This window comes from Puntigrus tetrazona, chromosome 1 (assembly GCF_018831695.1).
Source record: "Puntigrus tetrazona isolate hp1 chromosome 1, ASM1883169v1, whole genome shotgun sequence".
NCBI lineage: Eukaryota > Metazoa > Chordata > Actinopteri > Cypriniformes > Cyprinidae > Puntigrus > Puntigrus tetrazona.
Window position 1 is genome coordinate 7316760 of NC_056699.1, and position 17647 is coordinate 7334406.

At 35.6% G+C, this 17647-nt stretch overlaps 1 protein-coding gene and 1 long non-coding RNA gene across 5 annotated transcripts in view; one reads left to right on the forward strand and one right to left on the reverse strand.

The window, feature by feature from the left end:
* The first annotated feature begins 1442 nt into the window (after positions 1-1442).
* LOC122336506 lies at positions 1443-5010 on the forward strand. Its single transcript, XR_006250461.1, has 3 exons — positions 1443-1579; positions 4501-4573; positions 4877-5010. It is a non-coding gene; the product is annotated as an uncharacterized LOC122336506 (long non-coding RNA).
* Positions 1579-17647, reverse strand: part of sdk1b (sidekick cell adhesion molecule 1b) — a 167320-nt gene continuing 151251 nt past the window's right edge. For 2 of the 4 annotated variants that reach the window (XM_043220344.1, XM_043253963.1), the window contains 15 exons: positions 15330-15433; positions 14954-15024; positions 13940-14072; positions 13323-13379; positions 12848-12949; positions 10819-10934; positions 9411-9597; positions 8278-8415; positions 7972-8133; positions 6567-6692; positions 6225-6389; positions 4837-4974; positions 4283-4403; positions 3955-4084; positions 1579-2583 (listed from right to left, as the gene is read on the reverse strand). In XM_043220344.1, the coding sequence (XP_043076279.1) occupies positions 2314-2583; positions 3955-4084; positions 4283-4403; positions 4837-4974; positions 6225-6389; positions 6567-6692; positions 7972-8133; positions 8278-8415; positions 9411-9597; positions 10819-10934; positions 12848-12949; positions 13323-13379; positions 13940-14072; positions 14954-15024; positions 15330-15433 (2020 nt within the window). In that variant the 3' untranslated portion in view covers positions 1579-2313. Of the gene's footprint in view, positions 2584-3954; positions 4085-4282; positions 4404-4836; positions 4975-6224; positions 6390-6566; positions 6693-7971; positions 8134-8256; positions 8416-9410; positions 9598-10818; positions 10935-12847; positions 12950-13322; positions 13380-13939; positions 14073-14953; positions 15025-15329; positions 15434-17647 lie in introns of all 4 variants that reach the window. The other 2 variants (XM_043261425.1, XM_043246711.1) reach the window with 1 other exon arrangement.

Consider the following 17647-nt stretch of genomic DNA (forward strand, 5'->3'; position numbering starts at 1 on the left):
AGAAATGATGATGATGGCATAAATTTTATTATTAGTATAATAATAAATATTCTTAAAGGGCATGATATTTTTTCAGTGCGCACGCTGCAGATTTGGAACAATATTTGAATTTTGAGCAACCAGTTTAATGCATTATAATGCTCATATATAATGCATTGTAATACAGCTGTAGGAGTCATAACATTTCAGTAGCAACTCAAAGCAATTCGAAGTGTTAACTTGCTTTGAAGTGCATATTCTTCTCTCTGGCTCATTCCAATCAATAACACTTTGCATAGCACTTTCTGTCTTTGGAAGTAATGTAACGTGTTTTCCATTTGGATTTTCAACACAGCAAGAAGTCTGTACTTGTCTTTTTAAATGAGTTAATGCATAGAAAAAAATAAAACTCTCAAGGCACCAAAACATACTCTACAGAAGCACGCAGATGCTCAAACAGTTACAGTTTCAGTGCTAAAGGGGGCGCCGTTACTCCCCTAAATGTTTTTTCATGTTTGTCATGTACTTGTGTAGAGTATTAAGCTTCAGGCCATTTGTTGAGTTTATGTCAAAATGGTCATATTTATGCGTCATATTTAAGAGAGCATGAATACCATCTTGAAGTTGAAAGTACTAATGAAAAACACATAAATGTGACATAAAACGTCATAAGACATACAAAAAATAAATTACAAGATATCACACTAGGTCATAATTATTATATAAAAAGTTAATATTTGAATCTATCAAGTATCTCATGTTTTTGATTTGTCATATTTTTAACAAGGTCATTTTTTTTTGACTAGTGCTGTCGATCCAACCCAAATGTTTTTGTTTACATAATACACAGCATGCATGTGTGCTGTGTATATTTATTATGCATATATAAATACACACAGATGCATGTATATATTTTAGAAAAATATGCTATGTTTATATATTTATAATATGAATTATATTAATATATAGACATGTAAAAAATGTCAAAATATACTGTATGTGTGGGTATTTATACATACATAATAAATATACACGTAACACACACACACACACAAATATATAATGAAAACAAAAACTTTTATTTTGGATGCGATTAATCATTTGACAGCACTGATTTGGACTTATTTCACATATCAAGCTGTTATCTCATAATTTTGATCTTGTTAAATCTCATAACTCTGACAATTACAACTTAGTATCTCATAATTTAGACTTTGCACGTCCTAATTATAGACCTCCGTAATTTCATTTAGTTTAGTCTGATTTATTCTTGAACGTATCACTATAGAACCATAACCTTTTGGTTACCAGCCCAGATCTTTAACCACCCCTCTTTCCATCTGATGCACTGCGCTTAATTTAGCACAGATGTTCTTTCAAACTGAAACAGATATTTGTTCAACATTAAAGGAGATGAGAAATCTGCGTATGTTCTGGATACAGAGACAATGTCCCACGATTCTCATCATCTCTCCGGGTGACTGGATTGTACATACACTGCAAGCCAGCCAAACAAACAGCGTGGATTGTGAATTGCTGAAATGATCCGCTGCGGGCATCACTAAAGGACTACATCGACTTGGCACAAATCTACTCTACAGTAAAAACGTTTCCTTTTTGTACAAAATTGATCCTAAAAATATACACACATACAGCGTATTTTACATACAGTATTGCTAACCTAAGAAAACTCTCGGTCTGCTGCGAGCACGCATTTTCTTTTCCCGCTTGAAGCATCGCTCTTTTGGTTTAAGAGAGCAATACGTGTGCAAAGGCAGTATTTTCAGTGCTGCTTTTTGTCCATAATGTCCCCGACGTGAAAATAAACCACACACAATACACATTGTTGTTCCAGTCTACCACACACTGTACAAGTTTCCGCTGATGTTTCAACTTCAATTAGAGTCTCAGAGATCAGAGCGAGATTCGGTGAATCGCTCGAGCGTGCGTTTGCCCACACATCACGGCTAATCCCGGAAGGTTGCTATGGAACGGGAATTCATAACAAAGGAATTTCCTTCATCCGTCTTTGAGGGTCTTTGAGTCTTTGAAATGAATACCACCTCTTACTAAAGAGTCTCACAGTGCAATGTCTCTGCTTCTTCTGGGTCACGGTTAATCTGCCAAAATCCACCCCAAAATCATTAACACGTTAACAATAAGATACTTCAATGCTCTCCTCCCTTCCTTGAAGAGAGGAGGCCTAAAATACACATTTTGGGGGAAATGAGAAACTTTTACGGCATTCTTTCCCGTAATAACCAGCACAACAGTTTGATTCGTCCCGATGTAGGGCTCAACTTCCAGTCTTCCAGCCTCTTCGTCATTGGTTTATTAGACAAATGAGGAAAAGCCGGTAACCGGAGTGCGTGTTCCTGGTGCGGGTTGCCCCGTGGGGGTGTAGACGCCCCCTACACTGTGCTGGGTCACCACAGTCTGATAATATCCCCCCTCTGCATCCGTCATGGCACATTCCTCGTACCCTCCTCCGGTCTTCACGCCTTTGGGCTGCCGCTTCCACGAGTTGTAGTAAGTGGGGTCGCTCATGTAGTGATTTACGAACGAGTGCTTGGGCTGCTCGTCTTCGTAGTCGCTGTCGCTGACCTTTACACGAGGACGGGTCGACACCAGAGAGAAAAAGAGCAGGCAGTAAAGTTACAGTGTGGATGTGATTGTGTTTTAAGGTGCGCAGAGTAAGTTTTTGTTGACCGGTCAATAAAATGGTGCTCATAGGTTCTATAGTGACACCTGCTGGTATGGATGAAGCATTTTTTTTTTTATTCTTATTAATTAATAAGTCGTGGCCACAATTTAACTTATTAATTAATTCCCTTGTTTTAGATAAATTGTGGCTACATTGCATTCAAATTTTACTTTCTTTTTTCTCCCCATTAAATGCATTATTTGCATAAAGTTTAATTACCATTAATAAATTATTCTATAATCATTTATCAAATTAAAGTGTCCAATTCAATGCAATTTTAATTTATTTATTTTATTATATATAATGTATATATAAATAATAAAATAAAATCTTTTTAAAGAAATTCATTTGTAAGCATACCATCTTTGGTATATAAAGTGGCCTTAACTACTATAGACTTGCATCAAAATATAATTACAATGTACTTATTCTATTCAAACTGTATTTCAAAGCATTTTTGCTGCTATGGAGGTGGGATACGAGTAAGGTTAGGGACAGGTTTATGTGGTATGGGTAGGTTTGAGGGTGAGTTAGGGTGTAAGGGATTGGTCCACGGTTTAATTATAAGTGTAGTTTAAGTGTAGTTACAGAAAATAATAACAGATGTAATTACATATAGATATTTTTTTTTAAATATGTAAAAAGATGTATGTGCACAATAAGTGCATTTTACCAAATTATTAATTTAAATGCAATAGTGCATAATAATATAATAATATAATGTGGGACCAAAAGTGCTGTTATTCCTGTTATGTATTTGTATTTTCATTCCCAGAAATTGTTACCAATGCCTTTACACACATTACCATTCAGTGAATTATTACATGTGTAGTTATGGAAATAATATAGCTGTAGATACTATGTACCGATGTGTACTTATACTGTGGTAACACACTACTTACACGCATCTAGTTATTATGCAAGTACTCAGGTACAAAATAAAGTAACAATGAAAGCAAACCAACAAAAGAGCAATGGTAAGATATAACAGCAGTATTCATGTCATAACATTGTACAATTTAAATAATTATTTAAAGTATATATTTTTTTTATTCCAGGTTACACTTTATATTAAGGTTGAATGCTTATTATTAACTAGCATGCATATCGCTAGCATATTGGCTGTTTATTATTGCTTATAAAGCAAATATTAATGCTTTTCTCTAATGCTAATGCTTCCAATGTAATGATGATTAAGACATGAGATTTCTTTAAAACTCTGCGGTCGTTTATGTGCGTGTACTCACGCCTGATTGGTGTAGCGTGCTCACCTCTGACTCTGACAGCTCGGTGGGTTTCTCTGTAAGCGTGGTGCTCTCTGTTAAAACGGCCCCGTTGTAGTTGTTGCAGATGTCTTCATCAGAGTAGTGCAGACCCCCTGGACTAGGCCGTGGAGGGGATCTGAAGATAACAACATTATTACAAGCTGCTCATACATATCCACAGAAGAGCTTTTCCAAGAAAACTTGTATGTGGTGATACAGAGAAATTGTAAGGTTTCACTTGAAATCGACAGCTATCATCAAATTCAACAGACTTCAATAGACTAGACAAACAGACTTTTCTGATATACTAATAGCAGTTGAGATGAAATCCCACCTCGTTCCATTTTTCTTTAGGAAAGAGCTCTTCACGTTCAGATGTCTGCTGTTAAGCTCTAAAGCCGTGAAGCCGCCATTATCCAGAGTTACAGACTCCTCTACTGTAGTAATGTGTTTTCCTGTGGGTAAAGACAGCAGACACTGGGACTGATTAACTACATTATATGAGCAATTACATTTTTTTGTATGTCACAGTATTACATTTTTCCCCAACAGTTACACAAATGACCCAGTTGGAACAACTACGGACACTTCTAATCTTTCAAAGCAAGACCAGAAAGTACATAAGGTACAGTGACTGTATCAGATGACAGTGCTTTAAAATATTCCACATCAATACCATCATCGTAGCGTCTTAATTACCAGATAAAATGTGTTTAATTATGCCTTTTAGTTTTAATATCAATTGTTTTGCCTATTAGGGTTTTAACAATTGGCCCAGGTTTAGAACAACACGAGAGCGAGTGAATGAAAACAGAATGTTGGGCGCTCAAAGCGGTTTCAGTGCATCATCAGTATATCATCAATTTCTATTATTCTGTTTAGTCTCACCTGTTCCACAGCTCCTGTACTTCTTGTTCTGTCCCAACAGGAGCAAGCCGAACACAACCATCAGAATGAAAATGAGACTGATCAAAGCCATGACGATCAGGAACCACCACTCTTCGTAGAAAGGTGTTTCAGAGAGAGCTACAACAACAGACAACAATTCTGCATTACAACACGATGCATGGATATTTTACTGTTGACATTTTTTTAATCATGGGAAAGTGTATTATTATATTAAATTCTATGTAGTGCTGTCAAACGATTAATTGTGATCATTTTTTTTGTTTACATAATATATATGTGTGTGTTGTGTATATTTATAATGGTATATATAAATACTCAAACATATAGCATATATTTAGAAAATATTAATATGTATATATTTATATTCATATAATGTATGTAATATATAAATATATTTAATATATAAATGTAAAAGTTTCTTAATTATATACACGCATGTGTGTATTTATATATACATAATAAATATAAACAGTACATATATTATGTAAACAAAAACTTTTATTTTGGATGGAATTAATCACGATTAATAGTTTAAAAGCATTCTATTCTATTCTATTATTATATTTAGTGCTGTCAAATGATTAACGATGATTAATTGTGATAATTTTTGTGGATATTTATTATGCATATATAAATACATACATATAGAATATATTTGAAAATACTCATGTATATGTTTACATTAATATAATTTGTATCATATTAAAATATATTTAATATATAAATGTAGCATTTTTATTAATTATATACATGCACGTGTGTGTATTTATATATACATAATAAATATACAAAATTCATACAAACATATGATATAAACATTTTTACTAATCTCGTTATTGATTATATTATTTTATATAACAGCAAATAAACAGAATAACTGTTTTCAACATTCATATCAATAATGAATATTTCTTGACAAGCAATTGAACATATTAGAAAGACCGCTAATATTAAAACAGATAACAGTATTTTGCTGTAATGTTGTAGTAATTTCAACAGCACTAATAAGTTTTCATTTACTTATGAATGAGTGAATGTTCAGCTGTGTGGCACTAGATGGCAGAAGAGGCCACAAAGTAAGTCTATAGTGCTCCAAAGTTCAAACATCCTCACTGAAATAGAATGCCTCTGAGATGCTTGAAAATGAAGTGGAATACCAATGCCCATACTTTAAACAGCAACATTCTTCAATTCATGAATTGTGATAAAGTATGCAATAGTCATTAGTCAGGGTAAATACTGTGTCTAATGAGATGTTGCCTAAACAAAAACAAAGCTGTAAGACAGACATGGAGTCTGTTGAGTGGGCTGTCATTGGCATCGCTATTGAATATAATGCAGCGGTGTGATATAATGAGGAAGATTACCAGACATCGCGGTGGAAGGCGGACTGGGATCGCCGTAACCGAAACGATTGACTGCGATGACACGGAATTCATAGGCTACACCTGAGCGTAGGCGGTCCAGGCTGATGGTGTACGAGAAGCTGCCAGGTGGGAGATGCTTGACAAACGTATCCCATAATCCTTCATCTGGAAATGTAGGATTTTAAAAGCGGGAGGGGGAGTAATTGGTTGCCACGGAGGAGAAGAACGGTGGAAGAGGTGGAAGTGAATAGAGGAAGGTTAATTGAGAATAAGCCTGGTTTTACAACTTGAGATGAAGAACTTATAATGAGGAAAGTCAAAGGTAGATGCGATGTAGATTACCTGACGGACGAGCCTCGATGACATATCCTGTCACAGGCCCCGCCCCTTCTGCGCCCTCTGACCAATGAAGCGTCAAAGCTGCTGCGGACTTTGTGACTGAGGTCTGCAAGGGCGAACCGGGGGATCCTATGAAATATAAGGTATGTTATTCTACTCCGAAGAATCAATAACAGCACAAACCGCTGTTCCTAAAATGGTTCTGGTCCCTTTTATCAATCAGACCGCAGTACAGGCTTTAAACTTGAGGCTGATGGAAGGAAAATGATGAATTTTTTATAACCGAATAACTACTTTCTACTGCTTGCGACAAAGGATCTTAAGACAGACTGTGCTAGCGTTCTAAAGTGGTTTAGACTGCAAAAAGGTCACACCGAAGCTGTAGTAAGGATATATCTTCTTCAAAACCTGCTCTTTATTGGCTACCTTGACCTGACAACACTCACATTCAATATACTGTTAACACACTTCATTTCCCACAAATCCTTTCACCTTTAAATAAACTAGATGATAGTAAATGTCATGTTCAATTTACTTGTTCTCTGTAACACAGAATGCTTTCTTTCTCAATTTATTTTTTCTGTGCCAATGACTAAATATGAACCGAAATAGTACAAATATAGTAACTGATAAGTACAATATTAACCTAGATTTTCAAATTGGAAACTCACTGGCTGCATTTGCTTTGCTGTTTGGTCATACCCATGCACTGATTAATTAAGTAATTATTATTATATATTTACTTTTTTGCGCAAAGAAATTCTATAGAGATGTTTTTATCTACGAAGCCACATTCAACCACAAGATCTTTGTTAATACCATGGTATATGCATGAAACATTAGGTACCATATATGCCAGTGACACAGTATTGTTTGTTAAAAATTCTGGCCAATTACACTAGAGCTCACACTCCTTCATAATCAATACATAATCTATTCTAACCAATCAGAGTCTGACGCTCCTACATAAATCAGCTGCTTCTCATCTGAAGTCCATTTTATACTGAAGGCTACCTGTGTGAGGCCCAGCGTCCCACCACAATGAAGCGGCTGTGTCTTGAGAATGAACAGTTGCATAAAGGCTATATGAAATCACATTCCTATTACAGTGCACTAATCAAACCGTGAAGTTCACACGGCCCTATTTTAATTTCTGCCTTCAACTAATTCTAAGAATTAAAATAATGAAAAGCCATCTTCCTGGTAGGTCCCAGGTTTTAGGAAAGCGTTTTTTTTTTAGAAAAGCACTAGTTAAATTCAGTCATTTCGTATTCAACAATTAATTTAATCCAAAGAAAGCCTCCAGCGCTGGTGTCTGTAACTGCAGGGGATGTTTCTTTCTTCCCCAATTATTGTGGGATTTATTATGAAAGTATTATTATGTATTATTATTCATATTTGCGCATACCTTCCACTGGTCCTGCGGTGATATTGGCTTCCAGTTCAGGTCCGTAACTAATAGTTCTGGCTTGAACCTTGAAGCGATAGATGACACCCCTCATCAGGTCACGGACCTTCAGCCAGCGTTGCCAGTTCCCCTTGATCTCCACTGTAACTGTCTTACTGACACCTGTCAGGTTAAGGGACTTTATGAATACTGGATAGCTTATATGTGTACTCAAAACAAAACCAAAAAAAACATTTAATTTAAGAATATATATGAATAATAATTTTACTGTATGTTTTCTCTTACTCTTCCTTGTATCCTGCTCACCATGAACTGGTGCGGTGGGCTCATAGAGCACTCTGTAGCCTTCCACCACTCCATTGGGCTGCAGAGGAGCTCCCCATGACACATTGAGAGAGCTTCCCGTCACCTCTGAAAACACCACCTTGCCGGGTGCTCCAGGAGCTGCGGAGAGACACGGAGAAGTTAGTGAAAGAAATAGCTAATAAATTCTGGTCAGTAAGATTTAATTAATTAATACTTCATTCAATAAGGATGCATTAAATTGATGACAGTAAAGACACTATTAATGTCTTTAAAAGTTTTTAATTTATTAAAGAATCCTGAAATCCTTATTACAGCTTCTACGAAAATGTTTTTAACTTTCATAATAAAAAATCCAATCTTGAAGCATCATGTGACACTGAAGACTGGAGTAATGGCTGCTGAAAAATAAGCTTTGCCATAACAAGAATGCATCGTATTCAAATAGAAAACAGTTACTTTAAATTGTAATCATTTTACAAAATATTTCTCCTTTACTGTATTTTTGATCAAATAAATGCACACTCGGTGAGCACAAGATCCTTCTTTAAAAACTGTTAAAAAATCCTACATCCTCAGTTTTTCTCTATGTACATATACATACGCTTCTGTCTTTTAAAAACACTTTTTGTCTGCATAAATTATATTATCAGAATTACAGTAAATAAAAATTTGACTTTGTACCTAAAAAAGTACTTGCACTGCTAAAAGGAAGATTCACTGTAGTGCTCCAGTTATAATAATTAATTAAGTGCTTTAAAAAAATGTAAGCTATACATTTCTGCTTTTAAATTTCCTTAGACTTTACTTTTTTCCATTGCATTACAGTAAACAATTAAACTTTTTGTTAAAAAAAAAAAGTCTGACTTCCATATTATGGGGAAAAGTATGCCTCTATACAGCAAATTTCATTTTTTAAATCAAAGCCTTGGTCAGACTTGGACTATTCGCCAAACCTTGCTGCTTAAAGACGCTCATCTTGGGTTATAGCAACAACCTCCGCATTTAGTTCCTTAATGGAAGCAGTACAGTAATAGTAGGAGAATAACACGGTGTGATAATGTTTTGCACGTCTCGGATGGTTGGCTGGCGCTCATGCGTCTGGATGAGTGTAACAGGATCTCAGTGGGACTCACCAGCCTGCAGGGTGCGTCCTTCACGGGCTGCACTGAGCGGCCCGTCCCCCGCCGTGTTAAATGCAGACAGTTGCACAAGGTAGTTGGTGTAGGATGTCAGGTTCCTCAGGTGCACGGATGTATCTGGAACAAACAAAACTAGCTCCTTTTCCGTCTCATTCTGCCTGTTCTTTTCCCAGTAATGGATCTAAGGGAAGAAGTGAATGACACATACTTAAAAGAATAGTTCAAACATTTCAAACAGCATATTTCAGTCATGTGGAAGTAGTCTCTTATGCTCGCCAAGGCTAAATTTTTTGATCAAATAAATGCATATTGTGAAATAATATTACAATTTAAAAAAACACAATACAAGGATTTAATGTAATGTATTCCTATGATGGCAAAGTTCAATTTACTACAGTTATCAGTGTCGCATGATCCTTCAGAAATCATGATTTGGTGCTCAAGAAATATTATTATCCATTTTGAAAATTGCTGCTAAGCATTTTTGTGGAAATGTGATGTTTTTTATATTAAATAGAACATAAAAAAAACCCTGAATTTATTTGAATAAGAAATCCTTTCTAATTTTGTAATGGTTTACTGTCACTTCTGATCAATTTAATGTTTTTCATGGAAAAAAAAACGAATTACAGATTGCCCCTATATATTTATACACACACACTCACATATATGTATTTCAGAATGTCTTTTGGTCAAAGTAAAAAAAAAGTCATATGAATTCAGAACGACATGAGGGTGAGTAAATGATGACAAAATGAAACTAATGTGAAACTAATCCCTTAAATACGCATACACTAAATTAGACTTGAATGAAATGTGTATATCCATGAATTGATACTTTGTGTGTTTGTGGACACAACAGAAGGATTCATAACCAGTTCCTGTTCAAATCTCTATGAGAGGCAGATGTACAGATGGCGTAAATAGGAAAACAACAGTGGAAGCTAATGCGGTGAAATCAACAGATGACAGTGAGATAAGGGAAGACAGACTGCAGATGAACGACAGTTTATTTATGCCGGTAAACAGATGGACTGCCTGACTGATTTTGGAAATACTTTTTATAAAATTCAGAGCTCACAACTGATTAAACAACTGAGCATTATGTATTCATGCATTAAAATAGTCAACCTATAGTTCAACCCAACGTGGCAAACACAACGAGTGCATGGGAATTATGGGTCTTTTCTATTGGTGTAAATATGCATTTATTAAAAACATGGAATTTAATAAACAATTATAATTATTGTCTTATGGCCATGCACATGGTGCCTTCTTAAAGGAAACATGAATACTGGATCTTCTTAATGCAATAATCTTATGACTTCCTAAAATAGTAGTGAATCATATTTTAGTACAGATCATATTTTGTTTATGTATGTGGAAACAATTTTATTATCACCTTGTATCCTTGAATATTTCCATTTTGTGTTTCGACGGGTGGAGGCTGCCACTCTACATCCAGCTGACTGGAGGACACGGATTTCACCTGTATGTTCTGAGGAGCCACTGAAGGAGCTGCGAACACACACACACACACACACACACACACACACACACACACACACACACACACACACACACACACACACACACACACAATTTATGATTTTAAATAGAGCAACTTAACAAATCAAACGCGCATGTGTCAACAGTCTACCACGGTGGGAAAACCATTTACTTCATAGACTATTTGTCTCATATAAAGGCCAAATGTCAGATGACATTTCTTTGTGGGATAATGGACAGTGACTACACTGAAAGCAAAGAGGTTTAGTGATTTATTGACACACTGAAATGTTTAAAATATAATGTCTTTGTAAACAGGCTGTCAAACGAAAATAAAGTCGCTAAAAGAGTTGACAGAGTATGTAGTTTACACATTATATTTTGCTCGTTTTAATCAGCAAGGATACGTTAAATTAAGCAAATGTAACATTACAAAATATATCTATTTCAAATAAATTCTGTACTTCTGAACTTTATATTCATTAGTGAATCCATAAAAAAATGATCATAGTTTCCACAAACATATTATAACTTTGATAATAACAGAAAATGTTTCTTAAGCAGCCAATCAGCATATTAGAATAATTGACGCAGAAGACTGGATAAATTATATTGATATTTTTTTTTTATATTTCATAATATTTCTGTTTTTACAGTATTTAATTAAAATTTTACAGTATGGATATATATTAATAAAAACAAACTATAAAATAGTTAAACATTTATTATACCATATTCATAATACATTACATTAATGTAGCAATAATATTAATTGTTTATAAATAAATATTTATTTTATAATACACATTTCATCACATAAAATGCAACTTTCTGTACAATTTCCACATTACTATAAGCCAGTGTATAAACATGCCCCTCCCCAACCCGTACACATATTATAGTTCATAGACTACATCTGTTGCTTAATGTCATGGTTAGTGTGTGTTATTTTGAGCTGTATGTGTCAAATTCTCATTTCAGCTCATTCTTCCCTTCTACAATAAAAGATATGTAATTAACATGGCCTTGTTGTCTTTATGTGTTAAATTAATGCCAGAGGGATGCTATGTTTAATGATGTGCCTTCCCTTATTCGGATATTTGGGAGAGGTCAGATGTGCAGACTAATCTGATTTATGCACACGGTTCATTTTTTAAATTAGCTTAGGTAATGGGCTTTCATAATGCTCTACATATCAGACGAGTTTACAATCAAATTAGACTTGACATGTACTACGACACATTCACATACAAACACAGCCTTATAGACTGAACAGAGGTCATATAGTCTTTTATACAGCGTTCGGGAAAGCTCTTATATATAGGGTGTAGCTATATAATCACAGCAGTTACCATCTATATATACACAATGAGGTAAAGCATAGATTTTATATTTTGACACATTTCTGATGCCTGTTTACCTTCACCTAAGACATAACCGATTGTTTTTATATTAATACGATGCCAGACAGCACATCTCTGGTGAAATTGATCTGCGCTGCGTTGTGGAAACTGGTCTGTGACACATTATCGATAGGTCACGCAAATGGAGCAATTGCGCTTTGTCTAATGGGTTGTGCAGATAATTGGTCTACATCGCACGATTCAAGTCTCTCTTTTCTTTTCCACACAGCTCATAACTAGATAGAAGAGGTTGTGTGACTTTGAGGAAGTATTGCACATAACATTTTGAGCAAGTATCGCATACAACATTCAATTATCACTTGTGTGCAAATGCATTCCTCATTAATATTACCAAAGCGCTAAGTGCTCAGACAAGACCAACTAGGTATGATAATCAGATGTTAGATTTAAAATCAAATAATTATATTTCGAAAAAGCACTCTGGGTTTCCCAAAACTTTGTGGTCCAAGTTTTAGAGCCGAGCCATAACAGTGATCTTAATAAGGCATAAAAACATACCCGCTTCTCCCACAAACACCTCAACAGGTTCACTTGAAGGGCTCTCTCCAACAACGTTAAATGCTGTCATGACAATCGTGTATCTTCTGTATTTGCTGAGCTCTGAAAAACACCAATAAAAATGAAGTAAAATAAGACGGAAGGCGCACTCAGAGAATGTACTAGTTTAGAGAAATGCTGAAAGAAACACCCCAAAAAATGTAAAACTAGGCGACGGAAGAGGGACGTGGATATGAGGTGGAGAACAAAATAGATTTACATTTTTCCCCTTCCTCACAGCAGATCGTGACAGGACCAGAGGCTAAACAACAAAGCGCAAAGACTAGGGGAAGTGTTTGTTATAGAGGTAGAGGAGATCAGAGGATAGAACATGGAGTTTGAAAGCCTTCGGGCTTGAATGTGACTCTGTTAACACTTCAAAGATTACAACTATTGAAACAACTCAGCAATTAAAATAATATCGAAATATACTTACGCGTTAATTCAAATTCTGTTAATGAAGGGCTGCTCACTGTCTTAAAAGTGCTCTTGGCTGTTTGAGTTGTGAAATAAACCCAGAAAGGGAGAGGGGAAAAGAGAATAAGGGAGAGAAATTACACAAGGGACACTGTTTAATATGCACTGAAGACAAAACAGTCAGCTGTACAAGTAGTGCTACATGGACAAGATATTGATAACTGTAAAAAATATATTTATAACTGATTTATATTTATAACTGTTAAATATATTAGCAATATGGTAGCATTATGAAAAACAACACATTTCACCTAGTCAAAAAAAAATTACAGTGGATTTATAGACAGACAGAGAGAGATAGATAGATAGATAGATAGATAGATAGATAGATAGATAGATAGATAGATAGATAGATAGATAGATAGATAGATAGATAGATAGATAGATAGATAGATATAAAGATAGATAGATATAAAGATAGGTAGATATAAAGATAGATAGATATAAAGATAGGTAGATATATAGACAGACAGACAGGCAGATAGACAGATAGATAGATAGATAGATGTAAAGGTAGACAGACAGACAGATAGATAGATAGATAGATAGAGAGAGAGATAGGCAGACCTATCAGACCTTTGAACTCTGGACTGATTGTTGACTGGTTGGTCTCTGTCTTTGGCTCATCTGGACTGTTTTCACGTGGAAGTTCCCGGTAATACACGCGATATCCCACAAGAATCCCATTGACAGTTCCCTCGGCAGGCGGCTGCAGACACAGACATATCGAGTTTCAGTCAGTCTCCAAGTAGCAAACAGCCGTTTAATTACTCCATTTAACTCAGGCTAGGAAATATTCACCTGACTTTTCAGCATATGACCTGTGATGCTACTTAATGAAAGAATGTTAAAGACAGTGCCTATGCTGTCTGCTTGCCGGCTAATTAGCAGTTCGAGAGACGGAGACAGAAAGTAATTACCGCGCAACACACGTCAGCCCAGGAGATAGCACAGATCAACAGAGGACAAGTTAACTGAGACCACAGGTCAGTAAAGGCCTGATCTGGTTGTTCTTACTCTGACTCACTCTAACATGCGTTCTCACTCTCCTATTCTATTATGGACGTGTCTTATTTAGTATGTGATCAGTGTTATAGGCAAAGTTAATTAAGATGGGGTCAAAACAGGCCAGCTTTGTAAATGTATCCGTATGTGTGTGAATAGATAGAGGAGGTACGTGAAACGACTGCTAACTAATTAGAGGGTAAAGAGTAAGGCTAAGAACCTGCTTGCCAAACATAATTAACATTGAGAGGGCAGCTGAATACTTTGCACGCAAGTCTGCTATTAAATGTTGTTGGACAATTTGAACCCTTGAACCTTCAGTTAAATGGAAAGACAGGAAAAGTTCCTGTGACACCTACTCATGCTAAAGCCGTTTCAAAACTTAGTGGGAATTGTAAGCGTCACAGGCGTGCTCTCCACGTGAGGACTCTTCGGACATCATGCTGCCTTCTAAGATGCCTTGTTTAGATAACGTGTTGGTGGTAAGACAGTCCCACAACACACTGCTGCAAGGTTTACGGTTTACAAATTTGGGCTAGTTACAACGTTAAAAAAGGTATTATTAACTGCTTTAAAGTGTTTTACCTGCCACTGGACAATCACAGATGTTGTGGTTGAAGGTTTGATGTTCAAAATGACAGGCGCTTCATCTGGCACTAAACACGCAGACAAACACATTCAAACAATTAATGAATCATCTCTTACGAACATTGTTTTGAGAATGCTTTGATGAATTAATATCGATAAAATGACAAGCTTCAATTTATCTATCCAGCATTATCTATCTCAAAATACTTTCTAAAAAAAAAAAAAACATATATATATATATATATATATATATATATATATATATATATATATATATATATATCTACTCAGATCCTTTCACAAATACTCAGATCCAAAAAGCACTCTAAAAAATTATAATTCACTTTGCACAACACACAGAATCTAGTATTACCATCTTGCAGAGTGGTAACTGGCTCGGTTTCTTTGCTGAAGGCACTGTCTCCCACATCATTTGTGGCCATCATTTTAAATTTGTAAGAGGTGTATGGCTTCAGCCTATGAGAAAAGAGATGCATTTCAGCTCACACACAGATCATTCTTACGTACCAACATGAACCAAGCATTTTGCATTTTTAGTCTTCTTTTGGGAAAATCAGAGACAGAAGCTCTAGCTACAACATAATCTATCATAAAAATGCATTTCTGAATATAGATTATTCAGTCATGAGATCTTAATCTGTTGAGCATACATGTCTGCTCAACCCACAATGCCTAGCTCAAGTGCTTGAACATACACCAAACACTTAAATATTTCTGGAGATTTCCATGTTTATAAGAATGGCTCATTATTCATTTATAATTAGTTGATATTAGTCAGCTGCACAGATTTGTTATTGCTTTTCAAACTTTAAGGGGGTGTAGGAAGGGGACACAGGGTTGTGGGTAATGTATATCAAAGTGGGCCATCAGGGAAACTTTGAGTCTGTGTGTGTGCATGTGTGAAGTGAGCAATTAGGGATTTGAGAATCAGGACTGTGAGGGTGCTTGGGTTGTTGTGAGTGTTTACGTGTGTGTATGTGTGTGTGTGTGTTCATAATTAGGGCGTTGAAGACAAGGACTGTTAGTGGCATTTCTGTTTTAATAGCTGGAGGCATTTACTCCTCTGAGTATCAAGATGGTTTGAACACAAACATCCTCTTGGTTCAAAACACTCGGTTCATGCAATTATAAAAAAAAATGTGTGTGTGTGACAGAGAAAGAAAGAAATGGAGACAAACTGAAGCGAAACACTGTAACCGCTTATGCACACAAACTATACAGGAAAAAATGGTCGAATAGGCGAATATCAGCAGGGACATCAGTAGTACTCCATAAAGTATGGAAAATTTCTGAATGTAATAATCAGCTCTCTGAAATTAAACGAAGCAGGAAATTAAAGTTGTCCTTCACTCTGGTTGAGAAAAAGTTGATTTATTAAATATGCCAAAATATATTGTTCAGAAAGATCAGTTAGATTTAGTAAAATGTATATTTTAAATAAATGCTTTTTAAAAAATATATATTTCTATTTATTGCAAAATATTAAGCAGCACAACTATTTTCAATACTGATAATAATCTAAAAAATATCTGACACCGAGTGTAAAAGTCAGCTTTGCCATGCCAGTAATATTACACATTTAAAACTATACTGCAAAACATAAAACAATTGCAATAATATTTCTCAGTGTTTCTGTTTACTGTAGTTTTTTATTAGACAAATTCGGCCTGAGTGTGTGAAAGGCTTCTTTCAAATATTCTCCAGACTCCAAACCTTATTATATTGTAATGTACAATATAATGGTAGTGTGCATCAATTACATTAAATACAAATTTAAGTTCATATATATGACAGCCAATTCAGCCATTGTCTTCATTCTCAAATCCGCATACAGTATATAGCATCGGTGCAAACTACTTTATATACTGCGGAAATAGTACAGCTGCATAGTGTTTGTTTTTGCACAATCGTGGTTCTGGTACATATACATTTACATTTATTCCGGCATTAAAATAGTCTGTACAAGGGCACTTTTGCATGTTATTCATGGTGCTTCATACTTTGCAGTTAGAAGATGGCTTTCGATGAGTCACTGAATGTCAGTGAAAGGCATATGAGGGTAATTAAAAGGACAGGATTGTGGGTTGAGGGTAATCGAGTGGTACTGAATGCAGAAATGCTCCCATGGTTCCATTACAAAACAGGTTGAGAAAGACGGTGTTACGGAGAGGCAAGTCCTTTAGCTCAATATATTTTTCCCCTTAATGCAAGTGGACATTTAGTGACGCGAACAAAGATGACAGCATGAATCAGACAGGTGATGATGAAAAGAACGAACAGGCAGGGAGAAAGAATATGAGCTAGTGCTGCAGTGCTGAAGGATGGAGAGCAGAAAACTGGTTAGTGAGCGGGTGGAGCTGAATAGATGTGTGATTAGACATCAGGCCACCCGATGGTCAGTCTGATTATGATTGCACTCTCTCTCACTCTCGCTCTATCTGACGGTTTCATTCTCTTTTTTTATGCTTAATGATGTCTCATCAGTGTCACTGCATGTCTATAATATAAAACGTCCTACATGTTTTGTGTAATTTAAGTCTTTTAGATTGAAGAGCTTTGTTTGATTCAATCCAAAAGATGTTCGTTTTTTAACTCTTTTCAAGCTCAGCCTGACTCTTTCACCCAAGTTTCCGTACTGTGGGATAAAGTGATGGTATCGATACCGCAGAA